Genomic DNA, 26,832 nt, shown 5'->3' on the forward strand with positions numbered 1-26,832 from the left:
TCTTAAACCACCAAAATCATCTGTTAGAGGTACGTTATTCCCATTGTATGTGTTCGGTTTTATAAATCCAAGAAAGAAATGTTGTGTAATCTAAAAATAATGACATAGTTCCCTGGAAGTCTAGTATTGATCTTCATAAATTTGGTAGAAATTTGGTGATGCTCATTGGGAGCACTGTTGCCTCAGGGTCTACAAGTAATTTCCTGATTTCCAGTCTAGAGTGCCTTCTGTCTGAAGTTTGCATGTTACTCAGCACACAGGGGTTCTTGCCAGTATCACTGTGCTTGGGTTTCCTCCCAACTCTCAGAAACATTATGGCTAGTTTAGTTTGTGCCTCTAAACTGTCTGTATGTTTGAGAACATCTTTAGAATCAGTAGTGAAACACATGGAAATTAAGGATAAGTGCATTTACAGCATGGTACACTTTTTTTTGCACGTTTTTGCGAGTCGGGAACAAGCTGCCCAGCCATGCTATTGAAACATTTTATGAAACAGCTGGATAACATCCTTCGATGACTCTGCTTTTAGCAAACAAATGAAATAGGTGGGAAGAATGGTCTCATCGGAATTTGTAACCTTTCCTATACAGTATGGACTGGGATCCTGTCCTTGCAGTAGTCCTGCCTCACACCGTGTGGTTCTGCAGTTGACTCTGGGTAGTTGAGACTCTTATCATGAATAACTGCTTTCTGATAGTGGATGGAGTCTACTTAGTACACTGTTTATTTTTGTAACATTTCTTGTAACCTTTTTATGTGTTCTCTTTTGTAGCCTGTATGAAATTCCTACCGTGTCAGCATCGGCCTTCTCCAAAGACTTACAGGGGCTGCTTGATGAAGCTGGTGAAACGGATGACCTCCATGATGCAACTCTTCAAGTGGGCAACAGGACTTTCCCAGTGCACAAATATATCCTCGCCATGAGGTCTGACTTCTTTCGAAAACAGTTCTACCCTGAGTCAGACCGGGTTGAATTGCCAGACATTCTTCAAACCAGCGAGGATGCGGTGGGGTGTGAGCTTTTTGTCATGGAAAAAGTCCATCCCGACATGTTTGAGCAGCTCTTACAGTTCATCTACACTGACACCTGCAACATGCTCTTCCACGGTTACAGAGCAAAGATACCTCAGGAGGAGAGGTCAGAAGACCACCAGGATACACTTATTTCCACCTTGCAAAAGATAAGCTTTAATGAAGGGCTGAAAGGCAAATCTGCCTATGAGGTTTACAGGAGCTGTCAAGTCAATGGCGATGGAGAGAAACGGAAAATCAAAGCAAAAAACAGCAAGAAGGGTAAAGAGGGCTGTGAGGAGGGCAACCCAGTAAAAACACTGCAAGCCATGGCAAAGAAGTTTGGCATCATTGGCCTGTCTGCACGGTAAGAATGAATTTACAGAAAACGTTCATATGTGCTTATTTTTCAGTCCTTGTCATGTTAGTCAAAGACAAAATACTTTGATCTAACTAATAAAAATAACCCAGAAGCTAGACTTTAATAAATGAGCTTGAGCTTCATTTTATTTGTGTATGTCCCTGTCCATTTTTGATATGTCTTAAGTTATTTTTCTGTTCGTGCATTGAGCAAGGATATTTGATAGTTTATTGGCAAAACATGAACAGGACATACAGCAAAATACCATGGGGAAAAATATAACTTTGTTTCTAGTCTACATTCTAAGATGTCAAAGTGTATGTTTTATTTTAAAACTTAGTGTTTTTCTGGATTTTGGAAGATAAATTTCCAGTGGTGTCATAAAGAAACTGGAAATTAATCTTGGTCTTGCAGCATTAAGGCTTTCACAGAAGTAAAAACAAACTTTTGCATCTCTTCTTACAAGGATGGACATACACAAATGGAAAACGTTACTGCTGGTACTATTCTCCTGACCATACTTAATGGCGATGAAACTGAGAAGTATATGAGTTTTCTAGCATTTGTTTTTTTCAAGTATTTGTTTTCTAGCAATTTCAGGTTTCAGGTATTGTTGCATAATTGTGTGTTACAGTGTTTCAGCTCACTTGAGTAACGTACTTTTTATGAACATTTCTGGACTTTTTTATAGCTTGGATGGAGTTAAATTTGAAAATGGAAAAATCAACATTTTACACAAGAAGGCTGGGAGCAGACTAAAATTCAATCAGAAGAAGTGGCAAGTATCCATTTTTTAAGGAATCTTTGCTAGCTTAGATTCGGTTGTTTGAAAGTTTTTAAATATTATGCAAGATAGATGTTTTACACTTTTTTAATTGTTACGAATCTGTTGGTTCATTCTGAAGGTAGTATGAGAAAATTAGTTTATTAATTTATCTTTCAATTCTTTCACTTAAATCTTTGTTATTTAATTAAATGAAATGCTTCTCACTTGAATAATTAGGATTTGCTGCAGAATTTTACGGTTCATTTTCTGTCTTGCTCAGCTCCTATCTTTGTGATGTTACTCTGATGTCTGAGGATGGGAAAGAGTTTCCATGTCACAAGTGTGTGTTATCTGCACGGCTAGGTAAATGGACATTTTATATTGATCAATATGGAAAAGCCTTTCATCTGTGTACATTATGGTACTTTTAGTGTGGTATTTCGTATTTGATAACATTTGTTGTAAATACATTGGTATTTCTCTTGCAGATTATTTCCGCAGCATGTTAGGCAGCTCCTGGATTGAGGTAAGGCCATGGATTTAAAAGGTTATTTTTTTTATGGACAGAGTTTAACCCCACTATTGTCTGTTTGCATGTTAATTGAAACATTTTATTAAATTCCTCACTTCTGATGTCTGAGAAATATTTATCAGTGTTTCATTTGAGGAATTTCAGATGGAGTAATTGATCAGTTAACAGACATTGGATTGTTTTTACGCCGGTGTCGCCTGTTTAGAGCTTATGTATTGCAGAGTATTATGAAAGGAAATCCCAGCAGATCAGAGGTGGCTATGGTTCTCTCCAATTGCTACATGGAATTATTTGTGTCTCTTTTGTTCTTCTACTGTATTCAATAACATCCTCATACACAAGATAATGCTCAACTGACCTGGCAGTATTTCTCACTATCTCTGGTCTGTTCTCTGACCAACACAGGGCACTTCCTGTGCTGCTCTGGACATGCCTATCCAGTCGGATATCCTGCAGGTCATCATTGACTACATCTACACAGATGAATCGGCAACAGTGAAAGGTACAGTTGTTAATATATAGAATCATTCTAGGTAACTTTGTTGATCTAAACTTCTATATTTATCTTAAAGTACTGTATGTCCTTCAAGTGTCTTGGCAGTTAGATGTCAGTGGAATTGCAGCCTTCAGCGTAAGATAATTCTAGTAATTTACGGAGTGTAATTAACTACTGACTGCCGTTAGTAGTAACATCGCAACCGGTGTTAAACTGAAATAGCAGTTTACTGTTATGTTGATGGCACATTTTTTGCAGCCTAATTGTGTAAAAGAAAACTGCAGGAAAGTTAATCGTGGTAAAGTTTGTTATTTTTTAACTTAGTCGTTTCAGCTTTGTATTTTTCTTTTTATGATCCTATTGCTCAGAGGCATTCCTGAGTGTCTTAACTAAGGAAGGCACTTGCTTGCTACCTTTGTGTGGGTCTGAGTCAACCTGGCTATCCTTGGATTGCTTTACATCGACAACTTCTGTGACTTGCTGTGGCAGCTGTGTGCTGTCAGTGTTGTCTGCGAGAGCTGGTCAGCGTTAATTCTCCTGTAACAAGCTTTGGAGCTCGGCACATCTCTCTTGGCACAGGAGTAGCACATGCACAATGCTGACCTCCTCCTTGCCGGTATGAGGGCTGCAGTTGTAAGCCAAGGTGATTACAGTTACAGTTGCAACTTGGGAGGAAGTAAAATGGCAATTCCAAATAAAAAATGTTTGTGAGATTTAGGGATCTGTATCCTATCCATCTATGGAGCCATTCTAATAACATAACTAAGAACATAGGTCTGTGTCACACAGAAGCTCCCTGTTATGGAAACTCCAGAGGGTGGAGAGAATGTTGTGGGCTTCAGGATTTGAAACTTCCTAATTCTGTATTGTGTGGTTTGGATGCAGGCTCTTATTGGATATGTGGTAAAAATGTACTTATTGTCTAAAAACAGTAAGTTACCTTTGCAGGGTCAATACCATTTCTTTATTTTCCCTAATGACACATAATCAAAAAGCAAAACATTACTAAGAAGGTTTGCTTTAGTCAGTGACTCAGATTTACCTATTGCTGCATATAGATATCTGTGCAATTCTGGATTAAGTAAGATGCAGAGGATGGACACTTGGTGGAGACAGCCAACCAGCAACATAACCAACAACATACTGTAGCACAGTACCCCTACAAATTCTTAACATTCTTCCTGTTTGCAGTTGGTTGTTCATATTTGACTCGCATATTTACTTAAACTGAAGCTTTGATAATCCAAGTGTGTGGCTTTGATGACATTGATGCACAAATTTATGTTTAAGTGTATTAATGAGCAGTCATATTAGGAATCTTAGGAAGGCCTTACAAAATTATAAAAGACCTTATGAAAGAAATCTTCAGTATTTTTAGATTTTGATCGTTATTGCTGCTTACAGTCTAAAGTTGTTGTTTCACTGAATGTTTTTGAAGTCTAAAAATGTGAGCAGTTTCAAAATTTGTCAAGCACATGCATTTACGTTCTTTCAAAAAATTTTGCTTTCCTTTAAATTCAAGTTGTAATGTTCAGCAAAATGCAGTATTGCACATTTCCACAACTGAGAACATAAGGCAAATGATACTCCAGAGGGAGCTATTTGGCCTATCTGTTTAATGTAGTTGTCATTGTTCATATTCTGAAATGTTTTTAAATTTATATTGGTTTTGTTTCCACTACACCGTTAACCACGCTAGTCTTCAAGATCCAAAGTAGTGTTTCTTTGAGGTTGCTATGTATCTTATGTTACTCACCACAACTGGAGAATTCCAACTGCAGGCATTACCATTGCCTCATAACTCAGAATTAAGACATTTTTGTGGCAGCTAGTAGAGAAATTAAACAGCACCCTCAAGAGCAGTCCCATGCTGCACCAAATGCAAAATGACATTTTGAATGTTACTGCAGTAGTCCTAATGTAACACAAGATTGTCCAGATTAACAAATGCTGTTTTTTTTTAGTATGGCTACTTGTACGTTGACTTATCTTTGTCTTCCTTATGGGATAAAATCTGTAAAATAACTGGGGAAATGTAGTACCTTAGGTTAATAATAATATTCTCTTTACCAATTCTAGAATCCCTTAATGTGGAGTTCCTGTGCAATGTGCTTGTCGTGGCAGACCAGCTCCTCATCACCCGTTTAAAGGAGATGTGTGAAGTTGCAATTACTGAGAAATGTTAGTAATCTTTATTTTTAATTGATTCTACATTTTTATGCTTGGTTCTTAGATTGGCTTATCATTTTTTTAAGTAAGAACACTGTAATGTTGAAAGATGTATGTGTGGATTGTTTATTCCTTTAATGGTCTGAAAGGACATCTGTAAAAATTGCTTATAAATAATAAAGATATCAACAAGGATCTTTTTCCTAAATTGTCTTTTTTTTTTTCTTTGTAGATTAGGAATTCAGATACGACAACACACTGGCAATATGCTTATCAGTATGAATGTTTTATTTATTGACCAGTTAGTTTTCAGTGATCGGTTTCTTTTTTCCTTTCCAGTAACACTAAAGAATGCTGCAGATCTTCTTGAGTTTGCTGCAATGTACAACGCTGATCAGTTGAAACTGTCTTGCTTGCAATTCATAGTGTTGAACATGGCAGCATTATTGGAATCAAGGTGACAAAACCTAACTATTTTTGTTGCTTATGTCTTATGTTACGCTTATTGTTTTACTAAATCCATTCTTTTTAATGTTCCTAGAGCCCTGGATGTCCTTAGTGATGAGGTTTTGGTGGAGCTGTCTGTGGCCTATAGGAAGTTGGTATGCTGGAGTCTCATGGACTGTTTGCATTGGATTATTGGTTATTGATTGAAAATAGTTTGTAAGAATTGATTAATCTTCTATATGAAATGCCTACTTCAAACACCCTATCACATTTATAATATTCAGCAGAAATTACTTAGGTTCCTTTTAAGTCAAAACTTAAGCCCACATGTCAATTTCCACAAAACCTAAATAAACCTATTACTGTCTGTGCAGGCAGGTTTCCACATAAAAATAACTTATTATTTCTGATTTTGCAGCTGTTTGTGTTAGCAGTGGTATTCCCTCAAATGTGGTGATTTATCATGTTAGTGTTTATTACATGCTTTTTCTTTGTATAGAATGTTAGCAGCATATGCATGTACATAAATACATTTTACACTTTAAAGGTCAACTTCAATGTTTAATATTGCAATATGCAGATTCCTGCCATGCAGAGGAGAGTGATCACTCCTTACCCTGATGGGCCAGACCTTAGCTCCTTTGAGACAGATGACTGGGAAACCTTGCTGTGCAGTAAACAAGACACGGATATGGATCAAGCATCCAGGTATGAGACTATGGAAACTAAAATTTACTTTTGAGTTACTGGCAGCTGATTTGTATTAGTCATCCTGGTGGCAGCTATGATCCTGTAAATTTCTAAGGATGTTTTCTTTAGACTTTGGGACAATCGTTGTGATGGTTTTTTATTCTCTTTTTTGAAAGTGCTGGTGTTCAGAGACTGGGCAGCCTGGAAACTGTATACTAGAAACATATACTGGGATGGAGAAGTTATTAAGTTGTTGACAAAAAAATGTGGATATAACCCATTGATTTGAACCTATGTGAAAAACCAAAGCTTTGTAAAGCTTGAACACAAAAAAGTACTTTACTTTTTGTGCCTGTCGTGGGTCATTGGCTATTTTGGGAAAGGTGGTTTAAGTTGCATAGCCTCTCCTGCTCAAAAACTTAAGTCCTATCTGTCTAGATACAGTGCCATTCAATACCAACTAGATGAGAATGGGTGAAAACGGGGTATGTGCATGAAACAAGATGGCTGCTATGTCTTTTTCTTTGTTGTTATATGTGGCCCTGTAGATGACCCCTGTGTTTTTTTTTTTCTGGACAGAGGAAGACGAGCTCACTTTTGTTTTTCGTTAAGTCCCCGAGGCCATTCCGCTGCTTTGCTTTCTGTGGCATGGCAGGTTTATGTTTCCTCAGTCAGAACTCGGTGGAGCTCTTTCAAGTTGGCAGGGCTTCACCCTCCTTTGTCCTTCTTCTCAGAGCCTGTGAGGCCTCACGAGGAGCACTTTTCAAGAGCATTAAGGGAATTAACTATTTTCTTTAGCTCTGACCTCCTGGTTGCTCTTAAGTGTTGAAGTTGTTGTATACCTAGAGAGGAATATGGAACCCATCAGTGCATTTAATTGAGATTCCTGGTGCAGTGGTCTTTTTGTTCACACTCTTGTGGAAGCCCAGTTATGGATTATGAGAGGTTGGGTTGAGGTTAGGGTTAGGTTTCTTGTAGCTTCTGTTTCTATGTTGCTATGCTTGTTTCTCTCAATGTCTCTCCCCAGTAGATAGTAACAGATAGATTCAGTGGTCCACTAGACCACCAGGCATTCTTTCTCCTGGACCCTAATTGCATTCTTAGGACAGTAATTTTGGTCAAAAGAAAGAAGTAGTTTTTGAAGTCCAATGCCAAAAGTGATCTTATCTCACCTTAGCCCTTCTCATGACTGATTACTTTTCTTCTCTGGGGCTTAGGACTAGTTTAGGTAATGGGGTGCGGGTTTACTTCCTATCTAGATTCAAGCTTGTACCTCATGATGCAGTGGCTCTTGTTATGCTAATGGGTCTTCACTATGCTAATGATTTATAGGTTTGATATTTCTGTATACTGCATTTAATCTTGAGGCCCATGAAACCTAATATAGCCCTCAGAGCTCTCAAGCAATTTGCAGCAAATTTGGAAATGCCCAAAGTTTAGAGTTTAATGGGGTAGGTGGTTTGGTCACATGGTTTCGCTGTCATATTGGATTAGTTGGGGAAAAAAGTCAGTTTTCTTTGAATGAGTTTGGCTGATTGAAATTGAACTTGGTGTATTATCATTCGTTGGTTGGTGAAGGATAATAGGTTTTCGTGAAACTTTCCAAAAGCAACTGATGAGACCCGTATAGTATTCTCACACTATCACAGATATCTCCAAAGACGTGAACAACTTCCTATAGCACAATTTATTTCCATATTCTGACACCTGTGGGTCTCAAATTTATGGTTGTCCTTCCATCTTGTGTGGTTAAAGACCCAGGAGTTGATTTTGATTCTGCATTTATTCCTTTGCATTTACTACTGTATATCTTCTTCTGTCCTCCTCTGGTGCAATTGCCATTGGCAAAGATTGGAGAAGAGAACCTTCTTTGGGAGTCTGGCGTCTGACTTCAGGGTGACTTAACCAAATCAGAGCAGCTGATGGCATTATGGGATGATAACTGCACTTCTTACAGTTGCTGCTTGGGCAAGAACACTGGTCCTTTTAAGTCTCTCTTCTGTGTTATACGTATTACCCTGTACAGTAAAATAGGAATGATGGCAGAACTGTGGACCATAAATGTGGTTTCAGTTTGAACATTGCCATCTTAAAAATACCCATTTACTCCTCCTTTTTCCTGTTTTTGGCCAACGATGTGTGTGTTTGCTGATGTTGTGATATTAGTAGAATGTAGTCCATGGGATTTTAAATCTAAAACTAAATAAAGCCCATTCTTCACATGATTTTGGTGATAGAAGACCTATAACCTTCTTATCAAATGTAAAATAAGATACTGCGTTCTTTATGACTGCAGATATGATCATGCCAACACGTGGATCAACAGAAATATAACCCCCAAGTATGTGCTGTAGCAACAAATGAACTGTGACTTCTTACCTTTCCTCGAGGTCAAAAGCAAAATATTCCTCTAACTCGCCATAGAGCACAGATAGGGGTATGATTTTAATGGAACACACATGGGGAACCTTGTGTACTTTATAACAAAAAGTGTGACCTTTGAACTCTCTTAAAAGTCAGATTGCATAAATGTGTTAACAAGGAAAGGATATGTTGGCATGGCCACTAATGATTCTTTTAGCAGTAATGTTATCATTAGTACTACTGTAGTATTGTTAAATTTCACTGTCGTTGGCATCTGAAACATTCAGAACATAATAAGCTTTTAATCAGAATTAAAGACTTGATACTTTGTTCTAAAGATGGGTTCTGTTTAAGACATACAAAATTGCCACCCTTGTATTTTTTTTCCCATCTTTTTACGGTTAGTTTATTTTTTTTTCCCATTTCAGAGAAACCCTGTTAAAGAAAGTCAAAATGAAGGCCAAGAAGAAGCCAAGAAAACGATCTGACAGCTCTGGAGGTTATAACCTGTCTGACATCATTCAGAGCCCACCTTGTGCAGGTTAAACCATAGCACTTCATCTTTAAGCAAGTGGAAAGTTGTGCTGAAATGTGGCTAGGCAAGAAGCATTGTCAACAGATTTTGATCTATATGTACTGTATTTAATATTATATTTGAAGTGGTACATAGGACATGTTTTTCTGAAGTTTTATTACATGCTTTTCTCCTGGGAATACCCTTATCCCTTGCTAACAATCACAGCATGGAGAATTCTCACAGCATTCTCTACCACTCCTTTGCTCTAGGACATGATAAGGATTGAATGGGCAAAATAGGCAGGAATATAGAGCTGAAGTTGTGTAACATAATGCCTTCAGTGTTTGAAGCTGTTGCTGCTTGTCAGGGGGCATTTTGATAAGCATGCTTTCAGTGCTCTAATCTTGATAAAACGGAAATTGTTTCTGGTTTAAAAAAGAAATATTAAGACATCTTAATTTTAATCAGTAGTTTAGTGATTGATTGATTCTTCCAGTCCCAGCTAGTTGCATCTCAGTACAATATTCTGATGATCCAATATAATATTGACATAGTGTATGCCAATAAGAGAAAAAATCTAAAGTGTTGTTTATAACATCCAGGTACAGAACCAACAAACTAACAAAAAGCTTTAAAATAGCGTTCAGGTAGTTAAAAAGATCAGTTTGAAAGTCTTATTTTCACTTGATGCTGACTTGAGGCTATGCTTTAGTGTATATATATAAGGTCAACACTGAACAAAGGTAAAATGTGTGAACTCTGAGATTAAGTTAAAGCTAATTGTCAAATGATGCTTAATCTACACTTAAAGCTATTAAGTAGGAACGTTTTGGTATGTGCAGTGCATTTTGATGAGACAAAAGAGAATGCTCGCTGCTGTATTCTGTATAAACACAAGGCATGTTACAGCTTGATTTTCAAGACCAGTAAACTGAGCAGTCAAACCCTGAGGAAAGGAATGCTTTGAAAGCTTCTCTGAATCAATAGTAAGAGAAATAGTACCTTTTTCTCAGATGGTAAACTAAAATGTTCACAATGTTGCAGATGCTGTATTAACTGCAGATGTTCTCATAGTTCCTGGTAGTACATATAGAATATCAATGTAAAATGTAGGCTGTGTATTTGTAATCTAAATTTCTTTGGGTCCATCATGATGGAATGTTTTGGAAAAAAAAATGTTTTTTTTCTCTTTTAGGTTTAGGGAAGACTGATAAGACAAATTCCATTGAGTCACTTCAGGAGCTCCTGACGTCAGACTCGGAGGGTAGCTATGGAGCTGGCAGTCCAAGAGATCTGCAATCACCTGTGTTCATGCTGGGACTTGGTCATGATAAATCTGAGGTCTGCCATTACACATTTTCAGATGACATATACAGTATATATATCACAGTTTATAAAGTAAATTAAAGCTGCAAGTAATATTGCAAGTTCAGTTTTCTTTGTCTTTGATTAAAGGCATATTTTTGAAGTATTAATTTTACACGTGGCCATGTGCTGTTCTACATTTTAAGAATAATTCTGAAGATCCTGGATCATTCACATTTCCCATCAAGGAACGTGCCTGTTTATCTTTGTGATCTTGGCTACCATCTTGTTTGGGAAGGTTTATTTAAAACCTAATTGCAGTTTACATGCAAAGCTTGTGTGTCAGTATTTTGAAATGTGAGGTGTGGTGAGGACAACATGCATTTATTCAGATGGAAGCTGATTTTTCTTATTACAACACAGTGTAGACCTTAATAAAAAATAAACCATAAAGAGGCTTTCTGAAGCTGAAAGAAAATGTTTTGAATTGTTAGTTGTGAAATTAGTTTTTTTGCTTTTAAATAATGATATGCATCCAGTTAAGGGGCCATGCATCAAAGGTGGAGGAGAAGGAGGTGTAGAATACATCAACAACTTCATGGGTGCAGAAATTCCTCATGGAGTTGGTGTTCTGAGGACTTTTCATGACTCGGTGAACAACCTTGTTTAATGACTTGGTTGTAAAGGTCCAGTGCAAAGAAGTCTCAGGAACTATAAGTGGGAGATAGAAGTGCCCGAAATGTGCTGTAACTGGTAAATCAGGTTGCAGCAAAAATGCATAAACACATTGTTTATAGAGTTCAGGTATAAAGCCCTTACAGAAGGAGAAGTTTCACAAGAAGTTTCACATTTGAAACATGTTATACCATGCTACCTTATGTCCAACATTCAGATTTACTTCAGGACAGGTGGATTGGAGACATGGTGTGGCTGTCATACTGGATTTATAGAAAATATTTAAACTATGTTTCTCTTTATGTGCTCAACCTATTGGGGGGAAAAAAAATGTTGACTTGGACAGGTTCCTCCCAATATTGTTTCAAACGAGTTTATACATTGCAAATCACAGCCACACAATTTCAGGCGTGCTTGATATGCATAGAGTATATTTGTTTTTGTTGCAGAATGTGTCTAGAGTGAAATGTTGCTGGGTCATGTAGAATCACAGGAAAATAGTACCCCATGGGAATTACAGTCCATAACTAACTACAGCCTCTGACTTTACCATACAGTGGAAACTTATCTTGTAACTTCATAATTGAAGGGTCATGGTTAGTTATGGAACACAATTATGAACTGTGTGTGCTCTAGCAAAACAGTGATCTTGCCCATGACCTCTGACATGATCTCAAATCACATGCAAATTAATTTGGAATTTTTTGCAGAGATCTTATAGAACACATATAGTATAGGAACACATTAATAACCTGGCTAACTATAAACTTCTTTCAACTTGTAATGTCTCCTTAAGGCGAAATGCAAAATGGCTTTATTGATCATTAGGTATAGTAGATACTGTAGGACCATTCTGATGGGAAACCAAGTAAGCTTTTATCATATTACTATATGTCCATGAATACCCATTAACATCAAAATCAATATATATTCTTTTCCACCTTTAATTTCCGCTTCTGCCTAGGTTTCAGTTTAGAAACAGATGAACATTTTTGTTAGTTTTTCTCTTGACAGGTCTGTTATTGTTTTATGCCATTTTGTCCACAATAGCAACACCTAACTGCAATCTCTAAATTCAAAAACGTGATCATTAGGTCTGCAGATTCATAAAATTAACTTAGTCACAGCACACTATTAAAGACAGTTACGGTATCTACAGTAGCTCTGAAAATATTAAGAATATTAAGATGCAGTGTATTGCAATAAAACAGAATCTAACATCTGTAGATTATAATTTTTACAAAATACCTTCCACTTAGGTTCCAAGTTGCAGATTCTGCAGTATATAGACAGTATGTATTTCTTTATATGCAGTCTACACAAGCTGTTGAGAGCTATGAACTAGTATTTTCTAGTTTGAGTGAGTAACGCTCTGTGGATCTTGCAATGAATCAGATCATCTGATTGATGATGTGAGCACAGTACATCAGTGGAGCACATTCTACAATCTGTCTGTCTACTAAGTAGTACTGGAGTTTTTGCATAAGAGCTGAATGCTATAAACAATTTGCAAATTGCGTAGACCTGTAATTATAAGAAATGTTATGTTAATATTTAAAATATAATTTTTATCATTCAAAATTCATTTTTATGTTCATGCAAAAATATTGTATCATTACAGATTTGTTTTTGCTGACATCTTATTTGTGGTCTGCATTTTAATTATTTTCTTTCCTCAGATGGAAGAGAAATCTCAAATATTGAGAACAAAAAGTCCACCACCAATTCCAGAAGTGAAAAATGAGAAACCTTCTCTTTCTAAGACATCTACTCCACGGCCTATCCCAAGACCAATATCTAGGTATGTGCGTAGCAAAGTGCGTCATGTTTTTTTTCTCTCCAATATGAAAAAAAAAACACCAGTTACCATCATCCTGGTACCTTCTGTCGCTGAGACTTCTTCATTCAGTGTTTTTGGCACAGTGCATGAAGTATGTTCAATGTTGATAACCTCAGTGTACTGTGTTGCTCCCACATGCAAATGCATGCACGTGTTTTGTACCAGTCTCCTTGCAATCCTTATTACACAGCCATTTAACCCTTATATGGTTCTTTTGACTCCTTAGTCAACTGAAAATCCCCCCACAGCAACAGTATGCATGCTGAATTCTGCTTTTAAATACACTAGCTGTTTAGAATTAATGCAAATGACAAACACAGATACTCTACTCTGACTTGAAACAACAGTATATTTGGGTTATATTTTTTCTGTGTTCTGTTTCATATTTGAAATGTAAAATAATTTTCTCTGCTGCAAACTGAAGACTGTATTTTTTAGATCTGAAGGCCATTTAGTGTATCGTGAATTAGTTCTAAGTACTGTAAATCTGCATATTAAAGTGAAAATTGACACTTCTCACAATGAATGAGAAAGCACAATGAAAAAGCATTCTGCATAGAATAGTTATATTATCCTGAGTAATATTTTTATTTTTTGGGGTTTAATGGTTAATGTACATGTTATATTTACAATAGAATAACCAACAAAGTGTAACTTAAAGTTGATTTAACATGAAAATCCAGGTGTATATCAAGGTGGTTGAAATAAATCAAACTATAGGACTTTCAATATTGTGTGTGGAAACACAATGTGCATCACGAACTGTTACATATATATTTGAATGTGACATCCAGGTTTATTTGTATATCAGAATCATTGCTTTGTGAAAACTTTTCTGGCTTTAATAATCTGAAGCAGACTCCAGCCTCTCCAGTTGCGTGACCTTTGCTTGGGATTTGCATTCTTCAGGTCTTACCGTACATGTTCTACTTTAGACTGGTGATGAGTCAGGATCATTCATTTCAGTTCTTAACCCTTTGGTCTCTGGATTTGATGCATGCAGTGTGTTGTTATTATATTGTAAAGTCAAAATTCATCAACAGTCTTGAGCTTCATGTCAGAAGCTTTGACCTTTTCATCCATGTGTTCCTGATCACAGGACCAAGGGTGTGGACCCTTCAGAACACATCCATTTTCCAACATGGGTGTTACCTGTCTTTGTTAATCATATGCTTGATTATTACTGCTCAAAATCCACCCATATCATATGGTCTGGTTTGACCTGAGAGTCACTTAGTTGCTGTTTGTTAAACTATTAGCTTTTTTACATTGCCATAGTAGAGTATAACAAGCTCCAGAGTTGCGAGCTCATCCTTAAATGGAGGATGATACTAGAGTTTTTTTTTTAAGATTTCAAAGATTCCCTAAGGTGTGGGTCATCCTCCTGAACCATACTTTCCTGACTGAAAATTAAGATAACATCTCTTAAGTCCTCTTTCTGCTGGGGTAGCAACTATCACATTAGCTTTGAGCTTCTTGATGACTGACACCCCATTTAAAAGAGTTTTGCTATGGATGTTTTAATGGTCTTTATAGCTCAACCTAATGCAACCTTAAATCTTCAGACAATTACCCTGACTTTCCCCCTGATAATGTTCTGGTTTGCTTCTGTGTTCAACCTCTTTTGATACCTTGTCATAATACAGATGTTTTCCAAAAGCTTGTTTGTACCTTGTTTTACTTTAGCCCGGCCAGCCCTCCTGTTCTAGACCTCAGAGCCATCATGGAAATGGAAGAAAATATACAGAACCGTGGGGCCACCCCAAAAAGTCCTTCAGCGTAAGTCGCCGGCGTGAAGACTTGTTGTATCTCAAATCTTTTTTTTTTGGTCAGTGGATTTATTAAATTGATAGTAGGTCATATTTGCTGATGTGAACTTTGGCTACAGATTTCATCTGCATCATCTTGAGCTCAGAGAAACAGCTGTAGAACAGGTTGGGCTAGGAACAGAAGGACAGAATGGAAAGGGAGTACTGTATTCCTCAGCTTCTGAATTATTTGAACGTAATTCCTCAGTGTAGTAAGTGAGTCTGTCTTTTAATTAACTTAGTCTCAAAGCCTGCTCTGCTTTTTTTCTGTCAAAGAAAAAAAAGTATTCCTTCCTTTGTCATAAAGTTGCTGTTTTTGGAAAGGGTCTTGACAATCCCAAGCCCTGAGATTTTTTCAGGTCTGTTTAATTTCACCTATAGCACATCATGCCAGATAAAGGTAATCAAATAACCACCACAGAGTTTATACAGGACTGCTTTTAAGCTTCCATGCAGAGTACTAATAGATGTATTGTATAAAAATTAGATTTTATCTTTTATGTTTGAGAAATTGTTCCACTTGAAGAAAGACTGGCCTTTCTGTGTAAAGTTTGGTATTTAATTTAGTGTTCTCTTTAGACATTGTGGATTGCTTTTTTAGCATAATTTCCCACAGTCATGCAGTTAATAATGACTTGGTGAAAAGACTCATGAATCCCATGAAAACATGACATTCCCATTCTCCAGTCTTCGATAATCATTACTTGCTCTCCGGTAATTCTGCTTTTTCTTCTTCACATTGAGTGATCAAGGGATTTACATTCCATCTGTTATTTTTAATGAGGCCAGTATGCTTGTTCCAGGACTTGCTTTCACTATGAGCTGCCCTTTTATATTTACATCCTCATTCCCCTGAGAAGCAAGGTTACCTATGCACTGGGTATATCTGCTGGACTTCAGATCAACAAAAAAGTGGATCGGCTCCCTCCGTTAATATTGTTCTGTTTCAAGTTTCATACATATGTAGCTGCTCTTACTATTTGTAATTGTAACAGGATATTAACAGACTCTGCCTTCTAGCCAGGATGGTCCCAAGGGTCTGCAGGCACAACAGGCTCACGATATCAGAAAATGTAAAATCCAAGAAGCTTTATTGTAACCCCCTTTTAGGGTAAACAACGAAGAACAGCAGTCAAAAGTTCCATATGCCCCTATCACCATGCAACCCCATTTATATACCAACCACAAAGCCTTCACCAGTTGTGCAGTTAAGTAATTCACCCCCAGCTTGGCTATTTACAGGACTTAGTCTAGTGACAGGTCATCTGTAATTGCAGTCCTTTTTTCAGCTGGCTTAGTAAACAGGGAATTGAAATTTCCTGGGTCAGCATCCATCCATTATCAAAATGTTGCATATTCCTAGTGGATGGGAAAATATACATTTGGCTACCACAACAATCACTTTGAAGTATTCATTTATTTGTTCTACACAGATTGCTTGCCACTTTATAGATGCAATCATATTCCCTGCGTATGGTGTTTGCAGTGAGCGTTGTAGGTACGTTAATACATATTTTGGGAGGGTTCAGGTGTGGTTCAGTTTTTGAACAAGAATTGTGGATACGAAAGTAGGAACCTAAACAGAGATATTCCTTGCTTTTGCCTAGCACTAAAAGAGGATTCTTGGGCTCTCACAGATACTGACCTGGTTGGCTCCTCACAGCAGTTTAAAAGATATTGGTGCTGCATTGGAGGCCTCTGTGTTCCGTTCCCTGGCATCCCTGAATCCTGTCCCATCTCCCCGTTAGTTCATGCTTCATTTTGCTTTAACTAATTAATTAGTAAGGAATACAGTTTTCCAATCTCTCTATTTCCATCTGTTTTATAACATTGGAACAATGCAGTATTAACATGCAACCTCGAAAATCGACGTGAACAAAAGTACTTATTTTATGATTGATTAAGATTGATTGGTTTATAAGCACAAATGAGTCAGAAATGTCAATGCAGAATGGCAATACAACCCGCAACAAAGACGACCAAACTGCGTTGCATTTCTAGCTATTTTTACACTTGATTTACAGTAGCATCACTAAACTGCCAGCACATGCGATGAAACTTTCCCAAAAGCAACGAAAAATGATGGCCATGACTGCTAGGGAAGGCAGTACGGAGCACACCACCGTGAAAGTGTCTCCATCATCTGTTCCTACAAAGACTGGAGCTGCGTGGTAAGTTCAAGCCATTTGCATGGTGTGTTTCATGACATTAGGATGTTACTTGCTATGATTGTATGTTGCAATATGTAATGTAATATTTTCAGAGGACTAGTTGGGAAAATATATGTCAGATTATTTTCAGCAACGTGGAATACAGATGTAATTACCGAGTCATTAGATGGCGTTGATTTCCTGGTAATAATGGTGTAGTGTGAACATTTAGGAGGGCAAGCAGTAAAATATCCATAATTGAAAAAATAATTATGAAAATTATGCAAAAGAAGGATATATAATATTACACGTGCTACTCAATTGCTTATAGCTTTTGTGTCAAAATAGTTAGGAAATAGTATAAGAACATGCTACAGTGTCATTGTCAGGAAACCTATTTTAAATGTCTGTGCCATATATATATAGACCAGTTCATATTGCACCATTAAGAATGCTGAATAAATTATTTGAGCAGATCATGATCGTTTGATCAATTTTCAAACTGTGCAAAATAGACAAACCTTCCTGTATTGCAAGAGTTCATCGAGAGATCTGTCAGTAGAGTGTATTTTAGTAAGAAGGGAATACTCAAATGCATTTCTAATGAATATAGGCCCAGATCTACACAGTAAGTTTTTACTGTGACTTTGCACTACATTCTACTTTACAAAAAATGAATTATAAATATAGGCCAGAGTATGTTGTATTTTCTGTATGTATTCAAAGTAAATTATAAAATGGGGATTTTGTGCTATTTAATCTGATCTCTCATTAAGAAGCAATAAAGTCTGACCTTTCAGACTAGATAACAAATAGACCACAATTCTCAATTTTGCTTGCTGGCATCCTTTGAAAGGGAATGTGAACTGACCACACCTATTCTGTTATCTTATATAAAGATGCAAATTGGTTACAGAGCCAGCCCGCTTAATTTTAATGTGTACACAAGCTGTTATGAAAGGGCTGAATAATTTTATATGAAATACCAGTCTTCATTGGTACAAAACAGTGAATTTCCGTTTGGATCTATTCCAGATTTTCTTTAGATGCTACCGTTTGGGTGTTATCTTGTAGATGTTTATCTGACCTGAAGCATTTCCTATATGCAAAAACAGCAGACATGGAAACTGATCTTTGGTTGTTGATGTTAATAGAATGGTTCAGTGTATAATAAAGTGCCCTCCAAATGTATTCAAATTGCTGATAGAATAGGAAAAGTAACAATAAAATAACAAAAAGATTTATAGATTGCATAATGTCTTTCTTTAAACATTCTAAAAATGTTAGACAGTTCTTTTAATAGAATTGCACAAAGCATGCTCATATTTTCATTATTTAAGTCCAGGAAACACCGGAGGCCTTCTCCAGAGGCTGTGGAGCCCCGACACTCAGCTCCACGTTGTTTCTTCTTTTCTCTTTTCCTCATGGAATAAACCTTTTCTTGTTCTAAAATGTTGAATATACTGTTTTGATTGTTATGTCCAGTAGTAAAGGTCATGAATGTGATCAATGTTGGGTTTTTTTTTACAAAAGAAGAATTTGAACTCAAGTTATTTTATTAATTATCCTTTTAAGGACAAAAGCTGAAAGTACTGTACATCTAGGTACTATGTTAAGAAATGTCAGGTCCATTGTACATTTGCAGCATGTTATTTGATTAGATGGAAAGAGCATCTGTATTTTCTGCACAAATTCTGTCACCCTTTTAAAACAGTTTTGCCTGTGGTAGTTCAATGGCGTTGGATTTTTTTGAAATTATTGAAACACATTCTACAGTATCAAAGTAAATTGCATTTCATAGATTTAAATCTCTTAGGGATTAAAAAAAAATGTTTTTACTGGGTTGAGCCATCAATAGCGGCAAGCTATCTTAATGTGACTGAGCTGTGCCTGGGGGGGGGTCTAGTGCTGTTCCATGTGGAGAGCCCTGAACACCTCTTTGCCCTGGAGCGAGATGAAGCTACAGTATTTCACACTTTTCCCATGGCTGCCTTATTATTGGCCTGGCCTAGATGTGCTTGTATAATGCGATCTTAATCCTGCTACCGAGAACTTGGGAAATCTGTCACAAGGAAGGTGTTTTATGTAACCCTGACAAATGTGAAGATTAGTTATGCTGCCCCTTGGTAATACTCATCATGAAGAAACAGGGAAGGGGGCAGATAATTGTGTCTGCAGCTATTCTTTGCACAACCATGTCAATAATCTGAACACAGTGTGTAACTGCTGGGCCCCATTCTAATAAAGGGTAGTAAAGTGCGTTCCTTTTCTCTGTAGTCTTTTACACCAACCCATAAACATTTTCCTTGTTGCTGTAGGAAATAATTTGAAAATACCTGTACATACTTTCTTGAAGTATAAAGGTAAAACTATGATGCAAATAAAACCTATAGTGCATGTCTGTTATTCCTGTAGATACAGTTCTGTTCTAGTCACATGTCATTTTAAAATGTATTTTGTTTTGGGATTTTGTCTGCATTTTCTGCTGCTGCTGCTGTGTGCGGTACATCCCAGTGTTGTGTTCAATACGGATCTGACAAGACAGAAATTAATATAAACTAGGAATATATTTAAGCTGTCCTAGAAAAAAGGCACTACTGTAGATCCCTCCGGTAGCTTTTTGTGAAATTGTTTCATTGCACTGCAGTTGTGCAAACTGTGAAGTATTTAGTACTGAAATAGCCGATGTTTGTTTTCTTTCATATTAGGGCAACTCCACTGCACACTACACCTTCCTACACTTCTTTCCGTGATCTCCTGATGGAAGAGGAGAAGAGTGTAAAAGCTGCATGTGCTTCATCTTCAGTTATAAAGAGGGTGTCTTTCAAAGCCAGTGAGCAGGATGAACATGAGAAGCTATCAGGGTAAGCACAGAGCAGAAGTGTTGCAAAACCCATGAACTGTGGTTAAGGCCTTTTCTGCATCTCTTTCTTAGTCATGCTCCTTCTGCCTAATTGAAGTGTGGGCTCCTTCGATGGTGTCCGTTCAAATGTCAAGTATGTTACTATGCTTGAAGAATTTGGCACCCACAAAAAAGAGTATTTGACCACAATTTATATTTACTACATTTTTGCTGGTGTGAATTTCAGAGTGCAACAAAAATGTTTAGACATCTTGTTAAAGGCAGGGATAGAAATAAAATTCCATCCACTCAATTGTGGCTCTTGTGTGCAACCCCAAATCTCATGCTGTATATTTCATGTTACCTTATTTGTTCCTCATCAAATGGAGGAGTTAGATTGAATGAGCTACTTGAGTGAATTTCATATTTATTCTTAAGTTTTACTTGTACATTTTTACTTTTTGACACTAATTTGGATAATTTACATATATGCGGGTAAGGGTATAAGTGTCTATGCAAAATGCGCCAAACAGATTGGTATTAACAACACATTTGAGGTGCGAGGAGACCTTTTTCTGTCTTTTTTTTCCAAATGGATACAGCAGTGGTTTTAATGCACATGTTCTAACACTTTTTCAATTTTGTTTTCAAAATCGGCATGATTTGCAGGTTTTGCTGTAAATTGCTCCTTTTGACTGCTTGTGTGTAATCACCATGTCTTTATATAAAATAGAGGATGCACAAATAACATTATCATGAGGTTCTATTTTCGTCTTTCTTTTTACTGACCTTTCACACAAGGAGTGGGATTGACCATTTTTTCTTTATTTTTACCCTGAATTTGATGTTAAAGATCCAGTAATATAAATCTTCTTCCTAGAAGGCAAGCTGTTAATACTGCTGGCCTCTGATAGTGTGTATTTAAGTGTCTAATACATTAATCAGATAAGCTGGTTGTGTTGTATTGTGCCAGCAAGTTTTACATGTAATGGTATTTTTGTCTCAAATGCACTGTTGCACCTTTTTTCTGTTGTGCAGCAGAATGAATTGAGCAGGTTTTATTCCTCTGATTTTAAAGATATTTAGTTGATATTTAATGTAAGTCATAAAATGGCAGTAATAAGCATGTTCTAGTAAAATAATAGAAATTATTGCAGTCATTGCTAATGTGGTGCATCAGTGGTAGAAATGTTATTCTAATTTGTTAAGGCTTAATTAAATTCAAGATCTGTTGTAATGGATTAAAGATGATTTTATAAGGTATCCTCATAGGGTAGTATTAGATAATATATAATTTCTAAAACAAGATCTAAAATATTAGTAATTAATTAGTAATTAATTAAAAATAATACTATTAATTAAAAACATATGACAAAAAACAGACATTAATGCTGTTTTAAGGGATTCAAAAAGATACAACTAATAAAAATTGAAAACGTCAAGATACAAATCTCTAAAAGTCTTATGTTGCCATATTTTATGTTCTGTTTAACTCTTGTTTTGGTAAACTTTTTTTTACTTTTTACTTTTTTGATGTAGTATATCATTCTTTGTAATAATTAATGTTTTCTAGGTGGTCTGCCAAAGGAAGCATGAGTTCTGGTGACCACAGTATTACAGGACAACAAGCTGAAAATCTCAAGTAAGCATTTTTATCACGTTATACACAGATAATTTTTAGATTTTTTCTTAAAAAGGGAATAAGAAATTTGCTGTAGAATTTTGAAGTGTACTTTATACACTGTGGAATTAAAAAAAAAACACAGTATCTGAGACAGGGTTTCAAATTACTATTACATTTTTAACAGTAACAGTCTGTGGTTCTTAGACTGGCCATGGTGATCATACTTTTTCATCAGATGAGGTCTTCTAGTTTTGTTGCAAGTTCATCTCTGAAATATACTTGCTTCTCCTGGCTGAAGAGAGCTGTGGAGTAACAGAAAGGATGAGGGCTCATTTTCAGATCAGCTGCTTCTTACCATTGAACTGGAAACAAAATCATTAAACAACTTCAGAAACCTTGGAATTGTACTAATCAATCAAAGCAATCAGTCAATCAAAGTTTATTAATCAAATGCACAACAATACAGCATGCAGCAGTAGTTGCTGACATTGATAGCCATAACCTGATGTTCTCGTCCCCAAGAAATAGGCTATTTGAAAGCAAATTGAAACAAGTAGAAGCATTTCAAAATGAATAAAAAAACCAGTTCAATTAGCTCTGTCGGAAAGAAGCATCCGCGGTGTGGCCAAGTTCACTGTGGTGCAGGCTGAAAGTGAAAGAGATGGCCGTGATGAGCTTCCTCTGCAATCCGAGGTGACGAAGCAAGCCAGTACGCTAGAAGTGGAGGCTGAGGTGTCAGCCTGCTCGGGGGCTCTAGAGATAGCAGATGATAGTGGATGGTTTCTAAATGATACTTATTTTTTATACACATTGGAAGTGTTCTGTGCACATAAGTATTGCAAACAAATAGAAATAAATAAGAAAAAAGAAGTTTCCAGCTGTTGGGGAGCTTCTAGTTTTTGCAGAAACATTTTAGGGTGTTCGCCTTTGATAGAACGGTCATGTATGAAGCTATAGTAGTAAATGGATGCTTTCAAACCTAAATCTGATATTTATGTTAATGTATTGTGTATATATATTTTTGCAGTTCGTGCTAACTCTTACTGTAGAATTGTGTTACTTTTAGGGCTGCATTACCGGGACCTCTTTAGTAGAATTATTTTAATTGTTTGTGAACTTAAATTTTTCCCAAGGCTTTTCAAATATTTCTGCATCAAGTAAATGAGCATTATGAACTACAATGAGCCACTTTCTTTCCAGACATCAAGTAAAAATTACATTAAAAGCAATGTTAGGGATGTGTGGATCAGTGGTCCATTTCTTCAGTGTTGTTTATACCTAGAACTTGTGGTAATGTGTGAATCGGTAATCCTGACCTTTCTTTGCTGGGCTGTTTGTGCTTCAGCCCCTGGGTGATGCCTGTGGTGGGCAGCCCACCAGCAGTACCTCCTGTGACATTTGCCTCCATACTTGAGGAAGAACGGCAGCAAGAAGCTGCACTTATCAGGAGCAGAGAAAAGCCCTTGGCCTTGATCCAGGTAATCTCCCCTAAGAAAAGAGGGCAATCACAGCACATAGTCTAGCGAGCTAAAACCTAAAGAGGAATTTTCTAAAGTGTTTTTTTTTTTGTACATTTGTCTTTAATAGCATACATTTTTGGAAAGGTATAAACCCTTAAACAGCAGAGCTCTGACAAGGATTGTGGATGATCTGACTGCTTCAGAAGTTCTACAGTAATTTACTTTTGTTCCAGTTTATCACACATAGTCCTATGGGAGATTGCCTTTGTGATTTGCAGATGCATTGACAGAAATACAAATAAATGAAAAAAGAAAATGAATTTCAAAATGTAAAAGGAAGATGGCATTGTACTGTTTCACACACGTGCCAATAACAACATGATAAACAATGTGCCAGATAAAGATGATAATTTAACACCATCCTTAATCGACATATTTCAGACATACATGCTAGTCGACCATAATGACAATGTTGGTTCTTATGACTCAACACGTAATTATAATCCATTAGAAAAAGGTTTTGAATGTGGGCAGGTGATTAAATTACTGCAAAAACATTCATAGAGTGTTCATAGAAATCCCTCCTGTTCTCAGTTTTAATTTGAGATTAATAAATCCCCAGAATGCCTCCAATTTTCATTTTGCACGACATAGTTTCCATATCTAGTTAATCTAGTTTATGTTATTTTTTTCCATTTTGAAGAAGTCTGCTGCATTGACTTTGTAAATGACTTTAAGGATTTTGAATACTTGTATTAGACCTATTAGTAGTCTTCTCTGTTCAAGACTGAAAGGTTCAGTTCTTCCGATCTATCAGTGGTACAACATTCCTTTAAGTCAAGGAATGCTTCTGGTTGCTTTTCTCTGGACTGATTCCAGAGCATCAATTACAGTTTTGTAACATGGTGACCTAAGTTGTGCAAAAAATTCCAAATGGAACCTTACTGTTATTTTATACATTTTTAACATAATATCCCTAGATTTTAATTATTTTCTTTTAACTATAAATTCTAACATTTTTAGTTGATTCCCCACATTCTGTTCCCAGTCTGAGTCTCTTTGAATTTCACATGCTGCTTCCACAGTTATTTCTGATCCTCCGGTATCATCTGCGAACTTGACTAGTTTACTAACTAGTCCAGACTCTGTATTGTTGATATAAATTAGGAAGAACAGATGTCCTAGTACATTTCCTTTTTTTAGAAAAAATCTTCCTATCATGCACAGATGCTTCTAAGTTTCACTTTCTTTCTTCTCTCCCTTCCTTGCATTTATCTTAAATTAATAAGTAGTAATATTGGGCATAGTACAAATTACATTAGGCTCTAAAAACACACAGCTTCCACGTGTGGCTTGAATAGGTACTGGAACCAACCATCTGTTTCTGTTTCACTATTAAAGCATTTGCGGATCTGTATGTCTCAAACATTCATTTCTGTTTGGCTTTTTCAGATTGAAGAACGTGCTATTCAAGATTTGCTTATCCACTACAAGGCTTTGAACAACCCAGACGAGTTCATTGTCGTTGAAAGAACCTCACAAGGCCCAATAGCAACTCCGATGTGGAACAAACACTGAGCTTTGTAACAAAAATACACCAACTATCAACATGTATTTGAACATGTGTAATGCATCTCAAAAATACCTGATACAGGTTTTTCATTTGTATAACTGTCTTTATATGCTTGCATTTATTTTTGCATCTGCATAAAATGGACATCATACACATGATTAAATCATATTTTAGCCCTTGTGCCCTTGAGAGACTGGGCAGAAAATGCAGGGTGTGAAATAATGATAATGAAACATTGTCCATTCTGAAACTGGTACGATTGCTCAGTATTGTTTACATGCGTATGTAATATTAGTTAAAAGTATATATTTTTAGAAAAGGAATTTAATTTTTTCTTTAGAATGCGGAATCATTAACAGCAGCCTAGAGATAAGAAATGACAAGATAAGGTGTGTGCCTGCACTCCCCTCCCCCTTCTCTTTCTGTGTCAGTGACGAACATGAAGGGCCTTGCTGGGATATGAATAAAAGCAGCTGTGTGATCAGCTATGATTAACAGAAGGGCGTTCACATACCAACAGTTTGGGATGTCGGATTCGTTGAGTTATGCAATCTTTAGCTTGTAGGTCTGGAGTTGATGTGTTCATTGTATATTCTTTTTGAAAGAGAGCTAAGCTTAGGTGTGTATAAAAGAGAGTGCCCTATTATGCAGTTGCTCTGCAAAGACTCCAGCCTCCAGAGAGAAGCAATAAAGAATACATCTGTGTAATAAACAGTCTTATCAGATCTCTTTAGTGCGGTAATGGTTGTATTCATTTAAGATTTTTCAAGTGTACTGATGAGCAATTTTTGTTGCTGTCAGCATATTGGAGACTTTTAGGTTTTGTGGTTTCCTAATCATCTTCGCTTTTGTCAGATCTTCTGTCTTCTGAAATATTTTTGTGGTCTTTTTGGACTATTCACGATGCAATGTCAAAGTTAGAAAAGTAGCTTATTATTAATACTTTTTTTTTGCTAGTATTATTCTTTAATTAATTTTCATTATACTAGTTATAGAAAATGCCATGCTATGCTATGGCTAAACATGATTTCTTTAAGTGTTTTGGTAGGGAATACAGTATGTTTTACTTCACTACTGTCCATTATTATTTTTGCATCTGAGAGGGTGAAGAAATCCAGGAAGGACTGGTAAGATCTGTTTCCTGACCAGTTGTGGGCTCTGGTTCCTGGTGTTGACACTACTGCTGTGCCCTTGGGCAAAGTATATTACCCAAATTGTTCTAATTTGGACCAGAATTATGTAATACACTGGTAGTTGTAACTTATTTAAGTTGCTCTGGACAAAAGCATCAAGCAAATACTAAAAATGGAATAAAAGAAAAAATGGTTTCAATAAAGAAAAGTGAACCTATTGCAAAAAAAATTTTTTTCTAAAGCAAATTCATTCTTGAATTTATTTCTCATCATACAACAGGATAAAACACATGCTTTTATTATATTACTCTTTCCTGTCTTTTTATAATAAGATGTGTTACAACAGATTTTTATGGTTTTTCATCATGTTTTAGAAATAATATTAATGGAAATACAGTAATCTACATACTGCATATACAGTATAATAGTTTAAACAGTTTTCAGCACACTTGTGTGGAATATGTAGAAAAGCTGTGACATGTGCAATTTTTTTCCCCCACAGTTCAGCCTTTTCAGTTTTCTGAAAGAAACGCAGTGCTGGCTGTTAGAAAACCAAATCAGTTTTGCAAAAGAAAAACATTATCTAGTATTTAAATACCAGCTCCCTTACAATATGGGAGGCGAAAGGAAATAAAAGTACCAAGATGTGATGTGTATGTAAAATGATGATTTTGCTTGACTGCAGGAATCCGTAATCAGGCCCCGTGTTGATAATTCTTCACTCTGTTTTCATGCAAGAACCTACAGACACTACTTATTTCACTGGCAAAAAAGGTATTTACACTAGTTTCTGCCTGGGGTGCTCCTGAAAGGAGAATTAGGTAGTTTCTGTTATGGGTAGTCAATGTATTAATTCGGCATTAATTAATAATTCATTTTTTATAATTTAGTCCCAGCAGATTTAATACAAAACAAATATGTTAATTTAAACAGACGATACAGGTTATACATGTGTTGTACTGTATGTATATGTGTAATAAGCACATTGAAACACCATCTGCATGTTACCACTAGTTCTTTATAAACCTTCTTTAATGTTAATATTGTTACAAATGGGGGGTTACAAAAA

At 36.4% G+C, this 26,832-nt stretch overlaps 1 protein-coding gene across 1 annotated transcript in view; it reads left to right on the plus strand.

The window, feature by feature from the left end:
- Nucleotides 1–25,992, plus strand: part of ibtk (inhibitor of Bruton agammaglobulinemia tyrosine kinase) — a 41,817-nt gene extending 15,825 nt beyond the window's left edge. Inside the window, exons 12-29 of the mRNA XM_088625910.1 lie at nt 773–1,378; nt 2,064–2,150; nt 2,419–2,501; nt 2,627–2,664; nt 3,076–3,172; nt 5,246–5,347; nt 5,675–5,792; nt 5,877–5,937; nt 6,363–6,490; nt 9,265–9,377; nt 10,549–10,694; nt 13,013–13,134; nt 14,860–14,952; nt 17,006–17,152; nt 19,840–19,995; nt 21,547–21,615; nt 22,943–23,075; nt 24,510–25,992. Of these exons, the coding sequence (XP_088482036.1) occupies nt 773–1,378; nt 2,064–2,150; nt 2,419–2,501; nt 2,627–2,664; nt 3,076–3,172; nt 5,246–5,347; nt 5,675–5,792; nt 5,877–5,937; nt 6,363–6,490; nt 9,265–9,377; nt 10,549–10,694; nt 13,013–13,134; nt 14,860–14,952; nt 17,006–17,152; nt 19,840–19,995; nt 21,547–21,615; nt 22,943–23,075; nt 24,510–24,635 (2,425 nt within the window). The 3' untranslated portion in view covers nt 24,636–25,992. The remainder of the gene's footprint in view (nt 1–772; nt 1,379–2,063; nt 2,151–2,418; nt 2,502–2,626; nt 2,665–3,075; nt 3,173–5,245; nt 5,348–5,674; nt 5,793–5,876; nt 5,938–6,362; nt 6,491–9,264; nt 9,378–10,548; nt 10,695–13,012; nt 13,135–14,859; nt 14,953–17,005; nt 17,153–19,839; nt 19,996–21,546; nt 21,616–22,942; nt 23,076–24,509) is intronic.
- Nucleotides 25,993–26,832: the final 840 nt, after the last annotated feature.

This window comes from Lepisosteus platostomus, chromosome 3 (assembly GCF_059453375.1).
Source record: "Lepisosteus platostomus isolate fLepPlt1 chromosome 3, fLepPlt1.hap1, whole genome shotgun sequence".
Lineage (NCBI taxonomy): Eukaryota > Metazoa > Chordata > Actinopteri > Semionotiformes > Lepisosteidae > Lepisosteus > Lepisosteus platostomus.